The sequence below is a fragment of the Scardinius erythrophthalmus genome, assembly GCF_964197995.2.
Source record: "Scardinius erythrophthalmus genome assembly, chromosome: 22".
Taxonomy (NCBI): Eukaryota; Metazoa; Chordata; class Actinopteri; order Cypriniformes; family Leuciscidae; genus Scardinius; species Scardinius erythrophthalmus.
The window spans coordinates 31,940,431-31,961,026 of NC_138242.1; the positions used below are offsets into that span (position 1 = coordinate 31,940,431).

The following is a 20,596-nucleotide window of genomic DNA, read 5'->3' on the forward strand; positions in this document are numbered from 1 at the left end:
CTGCGATACATATTACATATAACAGCAGGAAATCAATTTTATTTGATTTATTTTTTATTATATTTAATAATTTTTAATATATATATATTAGGGCTGGGAATCGATTAAAATTTGCTGTGATTAATCACAATTAATCGCATTTCCTCTAAACTTGTAATAGGGGAACAATCCCTAAACCTCAATATTTAAACGTAGAATCACTAATTAAATTAAACAACACACAAAAAGGGGAAAAAAAGAAAAATGTCCACACAAATTGGACAGAAAATAGCCCTATATTAAACATAATAATTAAATAAAATTGTAATACATTTTTAAGAAAATTATTAAATATATAAACACCCTAGCAGTAGATATATATATATATATATATATATATATATATATATATATATATATATATATATATATATATTGGTCGGCAACATAAAAGATTTCTATTTTAATCGATTCTGTTCTTTTTTGAAGAAAACTTTTTTTTCGTCAATGAATCCTGAGAAAAGTATCAGAGGTTATAAAAAGATAATAAGTAGCACAACTGTTTCCAACATTGATAATAACTATCAAATCATCATATTAGAGTGATTTGTGAAGGATCATGTGACACTGAAGACTGGAGTAATGATGCTGAACATTCAGCTTTGATCACAGGAATAAATTACACTTTACTATATATTCACATAGAGAACTGCTGATTAAAATCTAATGATATTTCTTACTTTTTTTTTCTATACAGTTTTTTCTGTAGAAAAAGTTTTGATCAAATTAATGCAGGCTTTATGAGCATAAGAGACTTCTGTCATAAACATTCAAGATAGTAAAAGTGTCCAAACTTTTAACCGGTACTGTATGTATATAATATATTATTATTATTATTATTATTACAGTATAGCCTAAGCCTACACAGTTCAGCATGCATGATAAATAATGTGTTTACATCTCTGTGTGATATTTGGCTCTTATATGCGTGCGATTGAGTGTGTGCATGCGTGCGCGCGCGCGTGTGTGTGTGTGTGTGTGTGCGTGCGTGCGTGCTTGCGTGTGTGTTTGCGTGTGTGTGTGTGAGTGTGTGCGTGCGTGCATGCGTGCGTGTGAGTGTGTGCGTGTGTGTGTTCTCCGTCTTCCAGAGGGAAACGCGAGGGTGTGTATCGCCGGGTCACTTCTGCCCTCCGGGAGATCGAGCTCATCCTCTCTGATGTCCAGGGACCTCATCAGATCCCGCTGCCATGGCAACCATACACACCAGATCCCGCTGCCACGGCAACTGTACACACACACACACACACACACACACACACACACACTCATCACAGCGACTGGGAAGATGTAGAGAGACCAAATCATTGTCCTCGTCCTTACACGCATTACACTATCCTGTGACTTAAACACACTCACACAAACACACGTGACACGACTGACCTCCGAACCCGCCGTGATCTGTTCTCCAACATTCAGACAGGGTTCGTACACGACGCTTGAAGTGTTTTTGAAATCTAAGTCCTGGAAAACCCTTGAAAACAGACATTTTTTTTAAGGACTCAAAAAGTGCTTGAATTATTGAAAGAGAATATATGGGAAATGTATTTTTAATTTAATTTATTATAGATATAGAGGCATTTCGCATGGCTATGAGTGTGATATTGCTCATATAAATATGCAAGAATATGATTCAGCTTTTATTCTTCATGTCAATCATATATTCATGAGGGAAAATCAGATTTAATAAGGAAAGCGATATCTTTATCATAGTGTTCTTTCAATGGTGAAAGTTACCAGTCATTGCATGCGCTGCACTTTACTTGTACCATTTTGTTTTATTCGTTTATTTTATCTATTTACCTTTTTTAGAATTTAAAAGATAATAAAGATATTGATAAGTGAGATCTCTGACTGAAGTCTTTGGAAAAAAACTAAAAAGTAGTGCTTGAAAAGTCCAGGAATTTCATGTTACAGAATCTGTACGAACCCTGACGCTTTCCCGGCTCGATAAACAGGGGTTTACATTACTAAAGCATCGATAAATACTACACATCATCACACACACACACACACACACACACACACACACACACACACACACACACACACACACACACACACACACACACACACACACACACACACACACACACACACACACACACACACACACATCCACATCCATTTCCTGAAGAGTGATGCTAATCGCAGTGAGTGCTCATGGGAAAGACTCTCTCTCTGTCCCTCGCTCTTCCTGACGCTCTTACTGTACATCACTTTCATTTAATACAAGTTTTCTCTGACACATTCAGGCTTTTAAATGCTTTGAAATGTGACTTTACAGTTACAGAAAGTCCAGATACTATTAAGTTTATAAGTGTGCTTTCAGCCTTGGCTCTCATCTTAGATCTTATTATAATCATGCTTTCAAAACTGATTTATTTTTCTGTTTGTGAACTTTGTTTGTCTAATGCATGTTGCACAAAAAACGGAAGAGCACTGAGAGAAAATCTGAAGTTTAGTGACACAAAAGTAAATGTGCAGAGCAAATGTGCTTTATTAAACTGTGCGTAGGATCCTTAGTAAAAGTGAACGTGAGTGCGAGAGACAAAAATGCTGTACGGCAAAAATATTCAGACTTACACTACCAGTTAAAAGATTAATCTAGTTTTAATGTTTTTAAAAGACGTCTCTTCTGCTCACAAGCCTGCATTTATTTGATAAATACGCACACACTAGTAAAACAATATATAGCCTATATTATATCTGGTGTCTGAATAATTTCTGGTTTGAATGTAAATGAGGTTTATTCTTGAATAAAAAATATCAAGTCTATAAAACTTGTCAAATCAAAGAAGCTTATCGATGAGAACACAGCACACACACACACACACATACACACACACACACACACACACACACACACACGAACTGACTGCAAATCACATTTTTGACTTTATTGATATGCAGCTTTCAATCGTAATGCAACGGACCGGTCTACGGGACGTACATTAAGCCTTTAAATAAAAGGGTTATTGGACTGTTTACACCGTCATACACAATTGTTTTTTTTTTTTTTTTTGTTTATTTGAGCGGCTGATATGACGTCACACTCTAGGCGTATGTTTAAAGGGTAACTAAACCCCTGGTCAGAGCCTGACTCCACCCACTGGCAATATTTGAAAAATGCTGGAAAAGTAGGCAGAGCCCAGTGGGGAGGGGGCGTGCATCTGAGACGTATCTCTCTGCAGGCAAGGGCGTGGTTAGCTGGTACTCTCTGACGTCAGAGGGTACCACAACTTCCAATAGGAAAATTCAACTGCAGTAGCCACTGTTCAACCTGAAGAGGGCAGCACTCAGACGTTTTTACACCATATTTTGTAAAATTAAAACACTTTAAACACAAATGTCCAAAAAATTACTTGAATAAATGAACAGCACTAATAAAGTCCCATTCTTACAGATCATTAACTAAAAAAAGTTGGTTTAGGGTTTAGTTACCCTTTAAAAAAACGTATTTAACACATAAATAAGCCTAACACTGTTTAAATAGCCCACTTAAGTTGTTAATTACAAATTACTATAAAATGGATAAATATAAATGAAAAAAAAATTGCATTGCATTTAGAATCCTGTGGAAAATCCCCGCGCCGCTCTTCCCGCGCGCCTGCCCCCTGCCGGCCTGGCTGTATCGATGTTTCAGGCGTTGTGAAGTGTTGCTTTTAAAGTTGCTTTCTCTGCTCTTCATATTTATGCTTTTATGGATGGTGTCAATCACATCAGTCATATTAGATGGAATAAACAGCTTAAGATATATCTCACACTGCGCCATGAAAGCATCGCATCAATAACATCCTCAACATCACAGAGAAGAGAAGTGAGCAGAGAGCATCATGGGAAGAGTCAGCTGATGATGGCGAGCAGGAAGTTCTGGGAGTGTGTGATATGGCCTAGCCTACATCATATCGTGATTGTTGTTTTAACGATGTGCGATCTGATATTGAGTATAATCCCTCACACACATCCAGAGAGCGTGTACTCTGCGTCATTTAGTCTATATTTACATCATTTAATATCGGCCCTAGTTAGTAAATATCACACATAGAGTGCTGTTTTTCTCCAGATATCAGGATGGTAACAAATGTGATATTGATTTTATATAAGCTTATAGTAAATGGCCTTATATTTTAGACACAGAATTGCACGATTTTGCTCTATTTTACCAACGAAAATAATTATTTATAATGGCGTCTCTGAACAACACACGGCGGTGTTGTGTGTGTGTGTGTGTGTGTGTGTTTAATTACATGAGTCAGTGTGTGTGAGCTCATATCATATGTCATGTTTGTTTTAATTACATTCAGCACAATCACATGAGATTTTCCTCATGCCGTAAATATGATTTAACATTGTAACTTGTTTGCAAAATGTGCACTGTAAAAATATATATATTTTCATGTATAACCCCTTGAATCATATTCTACACACACACACACACCCGCTGACAGAACTGACATCATCAGCACTGACTCCACCAGAAGACCTGACACACACACTTAGCCTACACTCTTTTACTTTTTTATGTGTTTGCTCTCAAGTTTGTGGTAAGAAATTAATACTTAAATTCTGCAAGAATGCATTCAATTGAACAGAAGTGCCAGTGAATATTATTTATAATGTTACAAAAGATTCTATTTCAGATAAATGCTGTTCTTTTGAACTTCTATTCATCTCTCAATCCAACTGTTTTCAACATTGATAATAATCATAAATGTTACTTGATCATCAAATCCTCATATGATCATGATTTGTGAAGGGTCATGTGACTCTGAAGACTGGAGTAATGCTGAACATTCAGCTTTAATCACAGGAATAAATTACACTTTACATAGAAAACAGCTGATTTATATTGCCATAATATTTAATTTTTTTTACTGTAGTTTTGATCAAATAATAAATATAAGTGTGTATATTATATATATTAGTGTGTTTTTATTTACTTTTTTAGCTGCACTTGATCAAGACATTTAAAAACCACTTGAAATCAAAGTTTTGGTGAATTTGACTCACAAAAGAAAAGTACTTGTCAAACTATTTGATGGTTTAATGTGTTTATTCCAGAGGGACTGATCCTGAAAGTTGTTCTGGATAAAAGCATCTGCGAAAATAATGACTTAAAGTGCAAGTGGAGATGGAGACTTCACTCAGTCTCCATCTGAACGTCATTTCATCAACATCTCTTTAGTTTGATCTTTTATTTTTCAAACACGTCTCATTCAGGTTTAAATGAAGATTTTGATTGTGTGTCTTTTTGGTAATCTTTTTCTTATTCTATAACTGCTGATTTATGAATAGAATTTTATGTTTAATGTGCCATGTTTTTCACTGTTTTATATATATATGTGTGTATATATATATATATATATATATATATATATATATATATATATATGAAGAGTTCAGACGCAAAAGCCTCTAAGTGCCATCTGAAATTTTCTTCTAGAATGATCATTTTTATCAAGCTTGTATATTTAAGTTCAATAATTTCACTTAAATCACAATGAAAATGACCTATTAATTGTCATTTAAGTGAAATAACTAAACTTAAATATAAGAGTACAAATCATGTAAAATATAAGATACAAATGATCATTCTAGAAGAAAATTTCAGACGGCACTTACAGGCTTTTGCATCTGAACTATTCATATATATATAATATAATATATATAATACTATAATATATTAAATATTATATAATATTTATTGATATATATATTTATATATACACACACACATATATATATTTTTTATATAAAATAACACTCAAGTAAAACTTTTTTCAAAAACTAAAATAAAAATAAAATTGCAATATTTAAAAAAACGAATAAAATTACAAAAAATAACATGAAAACTAAAATATATACATAAAAAAATATAAAATTTTATAAAAAAAACTAAAATAACACTAAAGTGAAAAATTATTAATGAACTAAAACTAAAACAAGATAAACTAAACCTGAATTGCAATATTAAAAATAAAAAAAGCACATAACGAAATGACAAAAAATTGAATGACTTAAATTTAAATTAACATGAAAACAAACAAACAAACAAAAAAGCTAAAAATATAAATATAAAATAAAACCTATTTAAAATGTGAATAAAACTAAAATAACACTGCATTTTTTGGATCCTGTCTGTAAATGATTGACTCAAGCTCACACACACAGAATGAATCCTATTGTTTATTTGACTATTGATATACATGGTGTTCTAATTGGCAACAACGCTGATTCCTCATCCCTCGTCTTTCCATCAACACGTCCTCGTGACGAGAGCTACAGTTTCCCATTTACTCCGTATGTCGCTTCCAAACAAACAGGGGAGATTCCACGAATTGAAACGCTTGGAGAAAGTCCCATACTGCTGCATGCAAGTCCTAACAGTGTACAAAATAAAGAACAGGCACACAATGATTGGAGGGGTCGAATGTTCAGGTGCCGTCTCGTCCTCAGACTCTGAGGATTAATGTGTTGGGAAAGCAGGTCTCCAAAAACTGACCCAGGACCTGTTTGGTCCTCTATACTGGCTTTAACCTCTGGAAACCTGATCCCAGATCAGCTGTCGTCAAACACACTCCTCGCGCAAAGTTGATCATTTGAAATTTTTTCTTACAAAAAAAAAAAATCTAAATAAAAAACAGCAAGTAAATACAGCAAAGTCTACCATTATAAAATACTCTTGCTTCAAGATAACTAATATTTTTACATTACATACATGTATATATTTATATATATATATAAAGCATAGATAAAATATGCCTTTTAATTACCATATCTGACATAATATGCTCTTGTATTGCACAAATTTGTATTGTTTCGAAACAAACAGTAGATAGAAAAATTTCCCTGTGCTTAATTTGTGGGTGATAAAATACATACTGCATGAATCATATTAATTCAGAACTTCAGCATCAATGCATGAAAAGAAAAATAAAGACGATGGATGACAAGAGGCGTGAGGTACATTCATTCGTTAATATACGATTATATTCGGCAGCCAATTAGATCTATGCGTGTGATTTACTGACAGGCTTTTACAGCTCAGACCGAATGGAATGAAACGCTCATAAAGTTCAACATTTTGTGTTTGTTAATTAAATATTTCATTTAATGTGATGCTTTCGGCTAGCAATAATAGTTCAGCGCTCTCGGCTTCATTGAACGTGTTTCCATCCCACGGATTTCCCTTTAAATCATCTCTGATCTAGCTTTAATGAAAAGCATCTTTCTGCACGCGTGAACCTCCTGAAATCTTGACGATTGAGGGTTTTCTAAACGCGGATGATCTGGGACTCATTATAAAGGGTTAAAATGTTGTCGTCTTCTGAGAATGCAGAAAAAATTTGTCATTAATGTAAAGATGCAGCTAAACTTCGGCTCTTCTCTGAAAACACGTGAGCGGCCTACATAGAGACATTTTAAGACATCATATTATATATATATATATATATATATATATATATATATATACATACATATATACACACACACACACACACACACACACACACACACACACACACACACACACACACACACACACACACACACTGTTTAAACTTAGTTTTTGTGCTGCCTTAAATTTTCAAGTTTAGTCAACTTGAAAAGTAAAGTTGTACTAAGTGACAACTTGGATATTTGAGTTGACTAAACTTAAAATTTTAAGGAAGCACAAAAACTGAATTTTTAAAGTTAAAACAAAACATTTTCACAATGATATATATATATATATATATATATATATATATATTATAAGATTTATGTAGCCTACTTGAATTGCAAATTTCCATCCATTTGAATTACAGTTTTAACATTAACAAATTATTAAATGTCATATTTATGATTCATATTTGTCGGTCAAACGATTAATACCGACAAACAATTTGTCGGTATTAACTATTTGTTTTTATTTAAATTATATTTTCAAACTGCATTTATTCAAATTGTTTAAAATCAGCATGAATCTGTTCAGTGTAAAAACAGTAAATGCATAAATATTACATTTAAGGTTCAGCCTTGTAAGAAAAAAACCTATACACTGAAAAAAATATATATATATAGATTTTAGTAAACTAAACTTAATTTACTGTGTCTGTCCAAAGTTTTTAATTGGCAAAATTTAAAAAGTCTCAGCTTTTAAATGGTTCAAGTTTATATATCACAGTAGAATGCAATATATATAGCATATTTTATATATATATATATGTGTATATATATATATATATATATATATATATATATATATATTGCTCTATTCATTCAACAGTGTAAAGTCTCACTAAAAGTAGTCATATTTAGTGTGAAATGGTTCTGATTATTAGTGTGATGATGCTGTTTTTCACCCTAGAGCGTTCAGAATCATGTCTATGTAGACAGCAGACGAGTGTTCGTGACAGAGCCAGTGCGCTTCATTCTCAGCGTTATTATCGTTACAGTAATGAGGAAAGACTCTTTGGCTTTGTTTGACGAGGAGAGAGAATGTGTTGAACAGAAGGAGGTCTGAACGTCAGAGCAAATCTGCTGCGCTTCCTCGACACACGAGCCGTCCGAAAGCATCACGTCAAACGAGTGAACCACGAGCGAACAGCAGCGCACATCTCCACCACAGCTAAACCTCCTCACACACACGTATGGCTCCTCTCCTGTGCAAATACAGTTTGACCAAAGGCAGTTCATCACACAGTCCAGATGTTCTCATTACCTCAGAGTTAGCTCCTTCGTCATTAGTTTTATATGCATATCATTTGTTTGGCTTATAGTCAACATGAATCTGGCCGTTTTAATTCTGCAATGTGACATTTCTGAGTGAAACAGAATATACAGCTATTCTTGAGTCAGCATTAAAGGAAAGTTTGTACATTTGGATGAAACACTGATTCACTATAAAACCAGGAACATGTACATATTTTGATTTCGCGTTGACCATGTAATCCACACGTCCCAGATGTGGGCCAGATGTGGGCCAGATGTGGGCCGGATGTGGGTCGACTCTATGTTGCTGTATGGACTGTAACATCAATGAAATTTGATTTTATGGACAGAAATGTCTGCATGTTAAATCAAAATTAGGTGCTTTTTAAGCTCTTGCCAATGGATTTCATTCAGTCTAGACGCCATATTTAATTTAATGCATATAAAATTAAGATATTCAATGGATCACTTTCTGAGTAAATCATTTCTGCGACCCCAGATGCAAAATCTATCAGAAAGAAAACACATACATACCCTAAAATAATGTAATTGAAGTGAACATAGAAATGCATTGGTGTTTAATAAATGAGCCTCAATGTATCACACTGCGATTTAATTATTTTAATAGTTTGTTTCCCTCACAGCCCAATTAAATATGGCATCCAGCCTGAATACGGTCCATATTATCATCTTCAAGTGTTCAAATCCAATGCAAACAAACCCAACATGACCGTGTGATGAAAACTTGCATTAACAATTAATGAACAAAGCTTGAGTTTATTTGAGCCTTTGTGTGTGTTTTAGGGCTGTAAATGTAGTTAGCGCAGGTCACGTATCATTTCCTGTAAATTAAAGCCGCGTCGAGTGGCATTTCATCTGTGTAAATGTACACAGTGACATCTGATACTTATTTACCATTCATCGGGTCAGACGACACACAACAGCGCTTTAGACTGGTACAACACGATAGACACGGTAATCAATCAATCTCAGGTTTAACATCAGTTCTAATGCTGGATTAAATCAGTGTGTGGCGTCATGTTCACTACTGTTTAAAAGTTTCATGTTTTTGAAAGTCACCATTTATTGAATCAAAACTACAGTAAAAATGTGAATTATTATTATAATTTAAAACAGCTGTTTTCTATGGAAGCTTGTTTCCGCCACAGAGTGAAAAATAAAAAAGGTAATTGTGACTTTTAATTTCACAATTGCGAGTTTACATCTCACAATTCTGACTTTTAATCTCAGAATTGCGTGATATAAAGTCGCAATTGCAGGTTATAAAGTCAGAATTGCGTGATTTAAAGTCGCAATTGTGTGTTATTAAGTCAGAATTATAATAGAAACTCGCAATTGCGAGAAATATACTTAAAATTCTGACTTTTTTCTCAGAATTGCATGTTTATATCTCGCAATTCTGACTTTATAATACGCAATTTCATGTTATAAAGTCAGAATTGTGAGATATAAACTATTCTGAGGTAAAAAAAAAAAGTCCGTCTTTTTTCCCCTTAGATTAGGACTTTATATCTCACAATTCTAAGAAAAGATGTCAGAATTGCGATATATAAACTCGCAATTATGTGTTATAAAGACAGAATTGCGTGATTGCGAGAAAAAAAGTCAGAATTCTGACTTTATAAGACGCAATTGCGACTTTATTTCATGCAATTCTGACTTTATATCTCGCAATTGTGAGATAAAAAGTCACAATTATCTTTTAAAATGTTTTATTCTGTGGCAGAAACAAGCTTCCATAGTTTTCTATGTGAATATATAGTAAAGTGTAATTTATTCCTGTGATCAAAGCTGAATGTTCAGCATCATTACTCCAGTCTTCAGTGTCACATGATCCTTCACAAATCACTCTAATATGAGGATTTGATGCTCAAGAAACATTTATGATTATTATCAGTGTTGAAAACAATTCATATGTGTTGTCGAATGTTGAACAGTAACATTATAAATGTCTTTACTGTCACTTTTGAGCAATTTAATGCATCCTTGCAGAATAAAAAATCTAATTCAAGCATCAATATACAATAACTTTTGAACAGTAGTGATATCTGGAAAGGTTTGTTTGCATCACAATTGATTCAGATTAATTGATTTTTATGATAAATTTCAGATTGTTTTTTTTTTTACAGCAAGTGATCGATGCTCTTCTCGACGAGTCAGCGGATGATTTACAAAAAGCAAAAGAAATGCATGAGCAAATATGAATGATAAACACAGGATTTAGTTCTAGCAGGCACACTTGGGATCTATTGCTACATAAAACAGCCCTTCACCAAACCTGCCAACCCGCGTCCGAGCGGACTGATCTCCTAATGTCAGTTCGAGATAGAAAAACACATAATCGTCACTAGTAATATAAGCCACAGTTACAGCTGGAGGCCCTTACAGTAGAAACTTTGACACCTTTTTAATTCCAATAAATATCATTATCATCATACCTAAATGTAGCAAATTATTGCTGAACGTGTGCAAAACAATTATTTTCAGCCTTAAAAAGAAAGTGTTCTTTTAATCCCTCCATCCCATGCAGTTTTTCTCATGCAAAATAAATACTTCACAATAGAAACAAATGTGTGGTTTTGAAAAGAAGCGTGTGCAGTCGTTTGCTAAAAGACAGGGTTTAAGCGAGCGACCGTTTCAGGCGCACGTCTGATTGTCTTTGTCTGGTCGTCTCGATAACGACGACGCCGAGCGCAAACGGTCAACGGAAAAACATGGCGAGCGAACGGAAAGTGCAAACAGCCGTGTCAATTATCACCGCTGCCTTTTCATCGCTAGCGACACACAAAGAGGTAATCGTCATGCTTTCCGAGATGGCGTGAAGTGTGAACGTATGACAGACGGATAACATTTAAATGGATGCACCACCGCTAAGAGTCTCCTCTGAATAATCTCAAATCTCGAAAGGAATCACGCCATTTTAAGTAAGACCTCTTTGATTAAAATGTGTTATATATGATAATTAATTGCGAATCTACGGATCTCATTCATGCATTCAAACTGTGAAGGTGTGCATGGCCAAAGAGCAACTTTCCCCTTTGTATCTTCAACCACAAGAGAAATCAAAACAGTCTACAAAAACCTTCGCCGTTGAGCTATGGTACATTCGGTAAACAAAGGAAAAGGCGTCACAGAAACGTCTCGCGATCTCGGTCTGTGTTTGGACAGGGTTCGCTGAGGTCCGTGTTCGTGGCCTCCGGGATTAGAGCGTGAAAAAGCTCGCTAGTCACTCGCGTTACGCTGTCGTACGACGGCGGAGAAGACGTAGCCGACAGCGTCTCCGTGACTTCGACTTCGGTGCCGTAGTTCTCCATTATCATGGCGACTATAAGGCCTTCGTTCTCCGGCAAACTGTCGTCGTCTTTATCGGCGTCCGCCATGTTGATTTGCCGGTAAAGTAACGAAGCTTGTTTCATCTGCCGTCGCAGTAAATGCCGTCGATACGAGCGCTGGATCATAGTCGCGGATACGTCTTCTTGCTTCCGCCGTAGAGTCGTGGTGATCGGCTCGTACGAGATCTTAGACGGATTCGCCATCATGAACTTCTCCTCCATTTGCTGCTTAAGAGCGTCCATTTCTCCCGACTCGCCCAGAACGCGTTTGGTGAAGGCGAAGAGGATATCCAAGCAGTGGATCTTGTCTCCGCTCACCATCGGCAAGTCCATGTTGATGAGCTTGATTTTGTTGGGTTTGGCGATTCGGAGCGGCTCGGAAAGCGTGTCCGCGAAGTCCGAGAGTTTCGAGTACTCGATGAACTGCGTCGCTTCCGGGTCGAACTTTTCCCAAACCTCGTAAAACATCTCGAAATCGTCCTCGCTCAGCGGCTCAGTGCTTTCCTCCGTCGCCACGCTGAAGTTCTCCAGGATAATCGCGATGTACATGTTCACCACGATCAGAAACGAGATTATGATGTAGGTCACGAAGAAAGTGATTCCCACCGAAGGATTCCCGCAGTTTCCTCGAGCGTTCGTCCCGGTGTGAGGAACGTCCGGGTCGCACTCCTCGGGAGAGTTGTTCAGGATGGGATTGAGAAGGTTATCCCAGCCGGCAGATGTTGTGATCTGGAAAAGGCAGATCATGCTGTTCCCGAACGTCTCGAAGTTGAACATGTCGTCGATGCCGCCTTGCTTCTTGACGTAGGCGAAGTTCGCCATGCCGAAGATGGCGTAGATGAACATGACAAGGAAGAGGAGGAGGCCGATGTTGAAGAGCGCCGGGAGAGACATCATCAAGGCGAAGAGTAGCGTGCGGATCCCCTTCGCCCCGCGGATGAGCCGGAGGATTCGCCCGATTCGAGCCAGGCGGATCACGCGGAACAGCGTGGGCGAGACGAAGTACTTCTCGATGATGTCCGCCAGAACGATTCCTGCCGTGAGGAACACACACTGATCAGAGGGGCAAGATTTCATGTGTTGACTACATCAACTAACAATTATTTGTTCGCATCAGGGCCGAAACTATTAACCGTTTCTGAAAAGCTGAAATAAAATACAATTAGAAAATTCGAAACGGCCTTGGAAATAATCTGAAATAAGTGAAATAAGCACTAAAATAATTAACTGGAAATAAAAACTAAAAATGAAAATGAAATAGAAATAAGTTAAACCTAAATAGCAATATATATATATATATATATATATATATATAATAAAATGAAAAAGCACGTAACAGATTTAAAATTACACTAAAATGAACATGAAAACTAATATATATATATATATTATGTGTCCAGAAAGGCGCCAAATAAATAAAATGTATTATTATTATTATTATTATATATATATATATATATATAAAACACTTATATAAATTTATTCAAAATCTTAAAAAAACTATAATAAAACTTAATACTGATTTGCATTTATTGATTTTAGTTTATTTCTACATTTAGAAAATCATAAGTTGTTTCTGATAATAGTATTTAACATTAAGTTGAATGTGGGTGACATGAAAAAGTTATGATTAAAGTGATATATTTCTGAAATATTTTATTTTTATATAAATATGTGTGTACGTTTTCATGTCATTCACAGTTTTTCAATGTAATATATATTTTAATTATTAAGCTGAAAAAAAAGTGTATGTGGCAGAAAGTTGTATATTGTTTGGTTGTTAAAATTAGTAATATTAAATAATATGAAACATGTATTTTACTGCATTTTATTATTTTTAATAACATAAATATGTTGATAGATAGATGTCACCTATACTTGTCCAACTTAAAATTAGAAATAATAATTTAAACCATTTTCTAAAAAAGGAAAATACATTTTAATTACTAAACTGAAAAAGAAATGGTGCCATGAAAATTTTACATATTTTTAATGACCATAAAATATACAAAAATATATCTGATAATATTAATTAAGCACTGTGCACTAACATGAACAATGAACACTTGTATTTTTATTAACCATAAAAGTTAGCAATTAATTAATTAACAATAACGAGCATAACATTTGTTACAGTATTTAATAAGCTTAATATTAACGTTAGTTATAAAAAATACAACTGTTCATCGTTAGTTCACACTGCTGTATTAACAAACGTTTAAATAATGTATCAGTAAATGTTGAAATTAACATGAACTAAGATTAATAAATGCTTTAGAAGTATTTTTCATTGTTAGTTTATATTAACTAATGTTAACAAACCTAGTAATTTGCATTTCTTTTGTAAAACACTTGTACAATATTAAAAGATTAGTCTTATCTCACACTCTTTCACTGTTAAAAAATAAAGTGTCGTGCTGGAAATGAATCCGATTGGATTGTGTGAACAGTAACGCCCACATTCTGTGATCTGATTGGCCGTCTCAATCATTTATAAGTGCTGTTAGACCAGCCTAAAAGTTCAACTTTCAATACTTTTTGTCATGCAAGAATATCAAATATTGGAGTTGAGAGACGGCCTGCTGTTGACTGTCGATACAAAACAACATACTGTACATGAACCCCCGAATCCAGACGTCATATCGTGACCAGACCAATTACTAACCATGACCACTCCTGATTTATGGTCAGGCTGGTCCCGTTAGGAGTCAAACTGCTGGATTATACAACATCTGAGACGTGTGTCTTTAAGCTTTTAACCCTGTCGAGAAGCAGACGAGCGTTTAGAAGCTCAATCACTGGCCAATCACAGCAGCTGACAGCCTCCATCGCTCAAATTACCTTCACCTTAAACCAACCCCGCTCTGTGGAGACGCCACTGCTGACCTCTGACCTTTCTCTCGCTCTCATCAGGGTCGCGTCTGGATCACTTAAGCAGCGGCTGACTATTTATTAGTAGGTGAATGTCTGAATGTCTTTAGACCTTGAGATGTAATGCCAAGGTCAATATAAAGAGAGATATTACAGAATTTAATTCTATTTGACAATAGTTATATGCAGAAATATATTTTACATTTGTTTTACTTTATTTTGCTTATTATATTAAATTGTTATTTTTAATATTAAGTTGAAAGTGGGTGATAATAAGAAAATTATTATTAAAGTCATAGTTTTTCAATCTAATTTTAAATTATTAAGCTGAAAAAGTGTATGTGGCATGAAAGTCGCATATTGTATGGTCATTAAAATAATTAATAATATAAAATATGTCACCCAAATTAATCCAAGTTAAAAATAATAATTTAAATAATTTTCTTAAAATATAAAATCTAATATATATTTTAATTGATAAATTAAAAAAGTGTATGTGCCATGAAAATTTACAATTTTATGGTCATTAAAAAAATAAAAAATGAATAATATTAAATAATATGAAACATGTATTTTACGGCATTTTATTATTTTTAATAACAATAAATATTTTGCTAGATTTTTCATGTCACCCTTACACTCATACATAGTTAAAAAATAATTAATTAAAAAAAAAAATTACAATAAAATAATTCAAAGATGCATATATTAAATATTGGATTTTTCTACATTTTATTATTTTTAAATAACTATAAATATATTTACATTCTTACTAATCCAAAATATGTTTAATTTTTTTAATAATTTTAAATAATTAACATTCTACCATATTTTTTAATTATTAAGCTGTAAAAGTGTAGGTGGCATGAAAATATTATATTTTATGGTCATTGAAATAATTAGAAGATGCATAATATTAAATAATATAAAGCATTTTACATTTTTAAAAATATATTATTTTTAATAAGTGTAATTTTTTTTATAAATTTTCATCCCACCCATACCCAACTTAATTTACAATTTACACAAAAAGTGTAAATAAGTTTAATAACTTGATTTTTTAAAAGAAAAACATTTTTCGCGGACGAGCCCTTGCTGGTGGAGAGCCTTAAGGAAATATTTGATGAGTTTTTATTAATTCCAGTATTACATCCTTACCCACAATGGAGAGGATGACGACCACAAAGTCAAAGATGTTCCAGCTGACGGTGAAGAAGTAGCAGCGCAGGGCGATGATCTTGATGATGCACTCGGCGGTGAAGACCACGATGAAGGCCAGGTTGATGTAGTAAAGGATGTACTCGAGGCTGGGAGACTGCTCGTCCGTCTCCACCATCATCGTCACCATGTTGAGGATGATGAGCAACATGATGATGATGTCGAAGGCTTGTTTGGACACCAGGTCGAAGAAGAACCCCTGCACTGGGTTCTGAGGAGATCAACACACACACACACACACACACACACACACACACACACACACACACACACACACACACACACACACACACACACACACACACACACACACACACACACTCAATCAACATGTGTGTGCGCTGGAGATCTAAGCTTGGAAGACTTATTTCTACTTCATTTTATTCATAATAATAATTTAAACAAACCAAAAAAAAAAGACATGAAAATTTCATAATTTAAAAAAAAAATTAATAATAATATAAAAAATATATTTGTACTTTTTATGGCATGACAAATTTTTTTTGCATGGTCATTATACTACACTTATTATTTTTGATAAACAAAATTATACATATATATATCATTAACTTATTATATAATTGAAATATGCTGAAAAAGTGTGGGTGACATGACAAATGTTTATTTAAATTTTCTCATGGTCATTCTACTAGATTTTATGTAATATAATATAATATAATATAATATAATATAATATAATATAATATAATATAATTTAATATAATATAATATAATATAACAAAATAATATAATATAATTTATGAGTCATTACGTGATTATATAATTAAAATATGCTGAAAAAGTGTGGGTGACGACAAATGTTTATTTAAATTTTTTCATGGTCATTCTACTAAATTTTATATAATATAATATAATATAATATAATAATATAAAAATAATATAATATAATATAATATAATATAACATAACATAAAATAAAATAATTTAATTTAATATAATATAATATAATATAATATAATATAATATAATATAATATAACTTACGAGTCATTAAGTGATTATATAATTAAAATCAGCTGAAAAAGCATGGGTGGCATGACAAATGTATATTTTTTATGGTCATTATACTATATAATATATATAATAAAATTTAATACATTTTATTTAAATTAATAATATAATATAAACTTTTATAAAATATAATTTCTATAACATCATATAATATAACATAAAGTCCTAATCTCAGGTTTAAATCAGTAGATTGTGAGTGTGATGTCTCTGAGATGATCGCTGAGTTACTCACAGGAGGTCTTGGGATCGGTTTCTGCGGTTTCTTGGATCCCAGTTTCTTCATGGCATTATAATATTTCTTCTGTTCCTCTGTCATGAAGATGTCCTGTCCACCTAAGTACACACACACACACGGCTGTTATTATTACCGTCTTCATTACACTCATGATCACACCGACAGCCTTTGTGACTTTAATACTTATCTTTCGTTTCTGTTGGTTGAAGTTGTCAATGATGACACCAATGAAGAGATTGAGCGTGAAGAAGGAGCCGAAGATGATGAAGATGACGAAGTACAGGTACATGTACAGGCTCTTCTCTTTAATGGGCTGCTCTTCCACCTGATTCATCACATTATACACACTCAAATGAGCAAACAGAACTTTCACATGGGTTTGAATATGAGGTTTCTGAACTACTTACGGATCGCGAGTCGACTGCGGCGTACATGATCTCCATCCAACCCTTGAAGGTGGCCTTGAGAAGAGGAGGAACCGTTTGTTAAAAGCATGTTTCTGGTCATCTTGAATCAGAATAACTTCATCTCTTCTCTTCTCTGATGACGAGGGCAGGGCTAGAACCTGTCACTCACATGAGATCAGCCAATAGCAAACCACAACCGTCCAATCAATTCCTCACAGACAAAATCAAGCCCCGCCCACATCTGTTCTCGTCCAGAAGTGTTTCACTCGGAGATACGGTTCAATAGGGAAGAAAAGATGAGCGCAACTTCTGTTTCATGCCGACTTTAAATTGTGACACTTTCACATAAATACTTTATTTTATTTTTAATATAAATTTAAATGATTTTTTTAACTTGAAAAAGTGGGTGAAATTTTTATATAAATATGTGTATAGTTTTTTCATGTCACCAATAGTTTATATATATATATATATATATATATATATATATATATACAATTATTAAGCTGAAAAAATGTGGGTGGCATAAAAATTGGATTTTACTACATTTTATAATTTTAATATCTATAAAAAAATATATATTTTTTCTATGTCACTCATACTTTTCCAACTTAAAGTTAAAAATAATACATTTTAATAAAAAATCCCAATGACTGTAAATAGGTTCCAATTTCTTTATGTAATTTTTTAAATTTTAAATATATTTTGGGCTGAAATTAAACATCCTTGACAGGTTTCATGAGATTCACAGATAAATATTAAATTACATGCTGCACATGCTTTAAATTCTTCAAATTTAATTAATTTTAATAATAAAAAAGTACAATTTCAATTATTAAGCTGACATAAAAATGTTATATTTTATATCCATTGAAATAATAAAAAATTAAAAATGAAGTTCCTACATTTTTTTATTATTTTCAATTACTAAATATTTTTATACCTTTTTCATATCACTCATACTCATACTCATACTTAAAGTTAAAAATAATTAATTTTCTTAAAAAAAAAGTACAATCGAATTTATATTATAATTATTAAGCTAACATGAAAACTGTATATTTTATATCCTTTAAAATAATTAAAAAATGAATAATATTAAATGATATCAAAATCTATTTTATTTTTTAATAACTATTAATATTTTGTATACATTTTTATGTCGCCCATACTTATCACATGCACATAAAGTTAGAGAGTAAATTTTACTTCTGCTCTTTTCATCTTTAGATCTTTTGTACTCCTCAAGAATGAGATTTCTAATAAAAGCCGGAGAGAAACGCTTAATTAAGTAGTGATGTAGAACTGGGCAAATATGGATGTGCGGTGAATCCCTACGGTTGGTCTTTTCTCCTTCGGTACTGGTAATTACTGAAAGGTTTGTATTGGGCGAAGTCACAGGAAGTGATGACAGGAGTTAAGTGGCCTGTTGCTAGGCGACTGCATCAACTAAGTTAAACTGAAGAATGAAGTGCAAAAGCTCTCGCTGAGCACAAAGTTCAGGATAATGGCTAAATATAAACGTCCACTGACTTTTTGATTGATCCGCGCTCTTGGACACACAGAGGTGGGAAGTGGCCGGAAGAAAACCAACAAAAGTAAGGAGGGGTGGAACGGATCGCACTTTAACTTTACAGTTCAAAGAAACTGCTAAATATAACCATCATAGAGGGAAAGTTTATGATTTGGATGTGTTTTGTCTTGACAATTTACACATTCAAACAATTTTAAACGTGGAGGAAGAGGCGATGAAAGATTTCTACAGTGAACAAATAGTGTTATTTTACATTTAGGCTTGATTATTAATTTCTGTACCTGAATACTAGTGTTAGACTTTGTAACTATGTTATTTAGTGTTAATCTCTGCTTGTAATTTGTGCATTTGTTCTTATTTTATCACTGACTGTTCACTTGTTTTTAATAATGTGTGAACTTTATCAGTTAGGCTAGTAGTTTTTGATGTAGTATCGAAGAACTTCACGTGAGATTTAACTTTAACTTTAACCCCCCCCCCATATATATATATATAAATAAATGATCCGATCCGTGGCTCAAAAAACATAAATGATCCGAACCATGAATTTTGTGATCGGTTGCACCACTAAAAGTAATCTCAGCACGTTGTCGAAGTATCATTTATGTGTGACTGACAAATATGAGTCACATTATGTTTATTAGTTTATATTAAAACTGCATAATCCAAATGCATTGAAATTTTATATGCAATTAAAATAAATAAATGTTGTTATATTCATATTTACTTATTTTGCCATACAGTAATGAGCAACTTCACATTTTCGCTTTTTGTCATATTTTTTGTTATTGCTCCTAAAACTTATCATTTTTAATAAAAATAAATATTTTGATAGATCTTTCACGTCACCCAACTTAAAGTTAAAAACTAATAATTGAAATAATTTTCTAAAAATGTCAAATCTAGCATGTATTGTAATGGTTAAACTGTAAAAGCTCACCACTTGCAGGAGCGCGAGGTACCCTGCGCCCACGTTGTCGAAGTTGACTTTGACTTTGGTCCAGTAGAACTGTGTGTTGTTCATCTCCAGACACTCAGACTTGTTGTTGATGTCGGAAGCGTTGTAGATGAAGCCCGTTCTGTTGACGCAGCGCCCGAACTTCCCAGCGAACAGGTTGACCCCCATGATGCTGAAGATGAGCCAGAAGATCAGACACACCAGCAGAACGTTCATGATGGACGGGATCGCCCCGATCAGAGCGTTGACCACCACC

At 33.6% G+C, this 20,596-nt stretch overlaps 1 protein-coding gene across 1 annotated transcript in view; it reads right to left on the reverse strand.

Moving 5' to 3' along the window:
* Nucleotides 1-10,879: 10,879 nt before the first annotated feature.
* scn5lab (sodium channel, voltage gated, type V-like, alpha b) overlaps nt 10,880-20,596 on the reverse strand; it is a gene marked incomplete at its 5' end in the record, with an annotated part of 121,825 nt that continues 112,108 nt past the window's right edge. The window contains 6 exons of the mRNA XM_081353428.1: nt 10,880-13,120; nt 16,116-16,386; nt 17,439-17,539; nt 17,625-17,766; nt 17,849-17,902; nt 20,323-20,595. Of these exons, the coding sequence (XP_081209554.1) occupies nt 11,883-13,120; nt 16,116-16,386; nt 17,439-17,539; nt 17,625-17,766; nt 17,849-17,902; nt 20,323-20,595 (2,079 nt within the window). The 3' untranslated portion in view covers nt 10,880-11,882. The remainder of the gene's footprint in view (nt 13,121-16,115; nt 16,387-17,438; nt 17,540-17,624; nt 17,767-17,848; nt 17,903-20,322; nt 20,596) is intronic.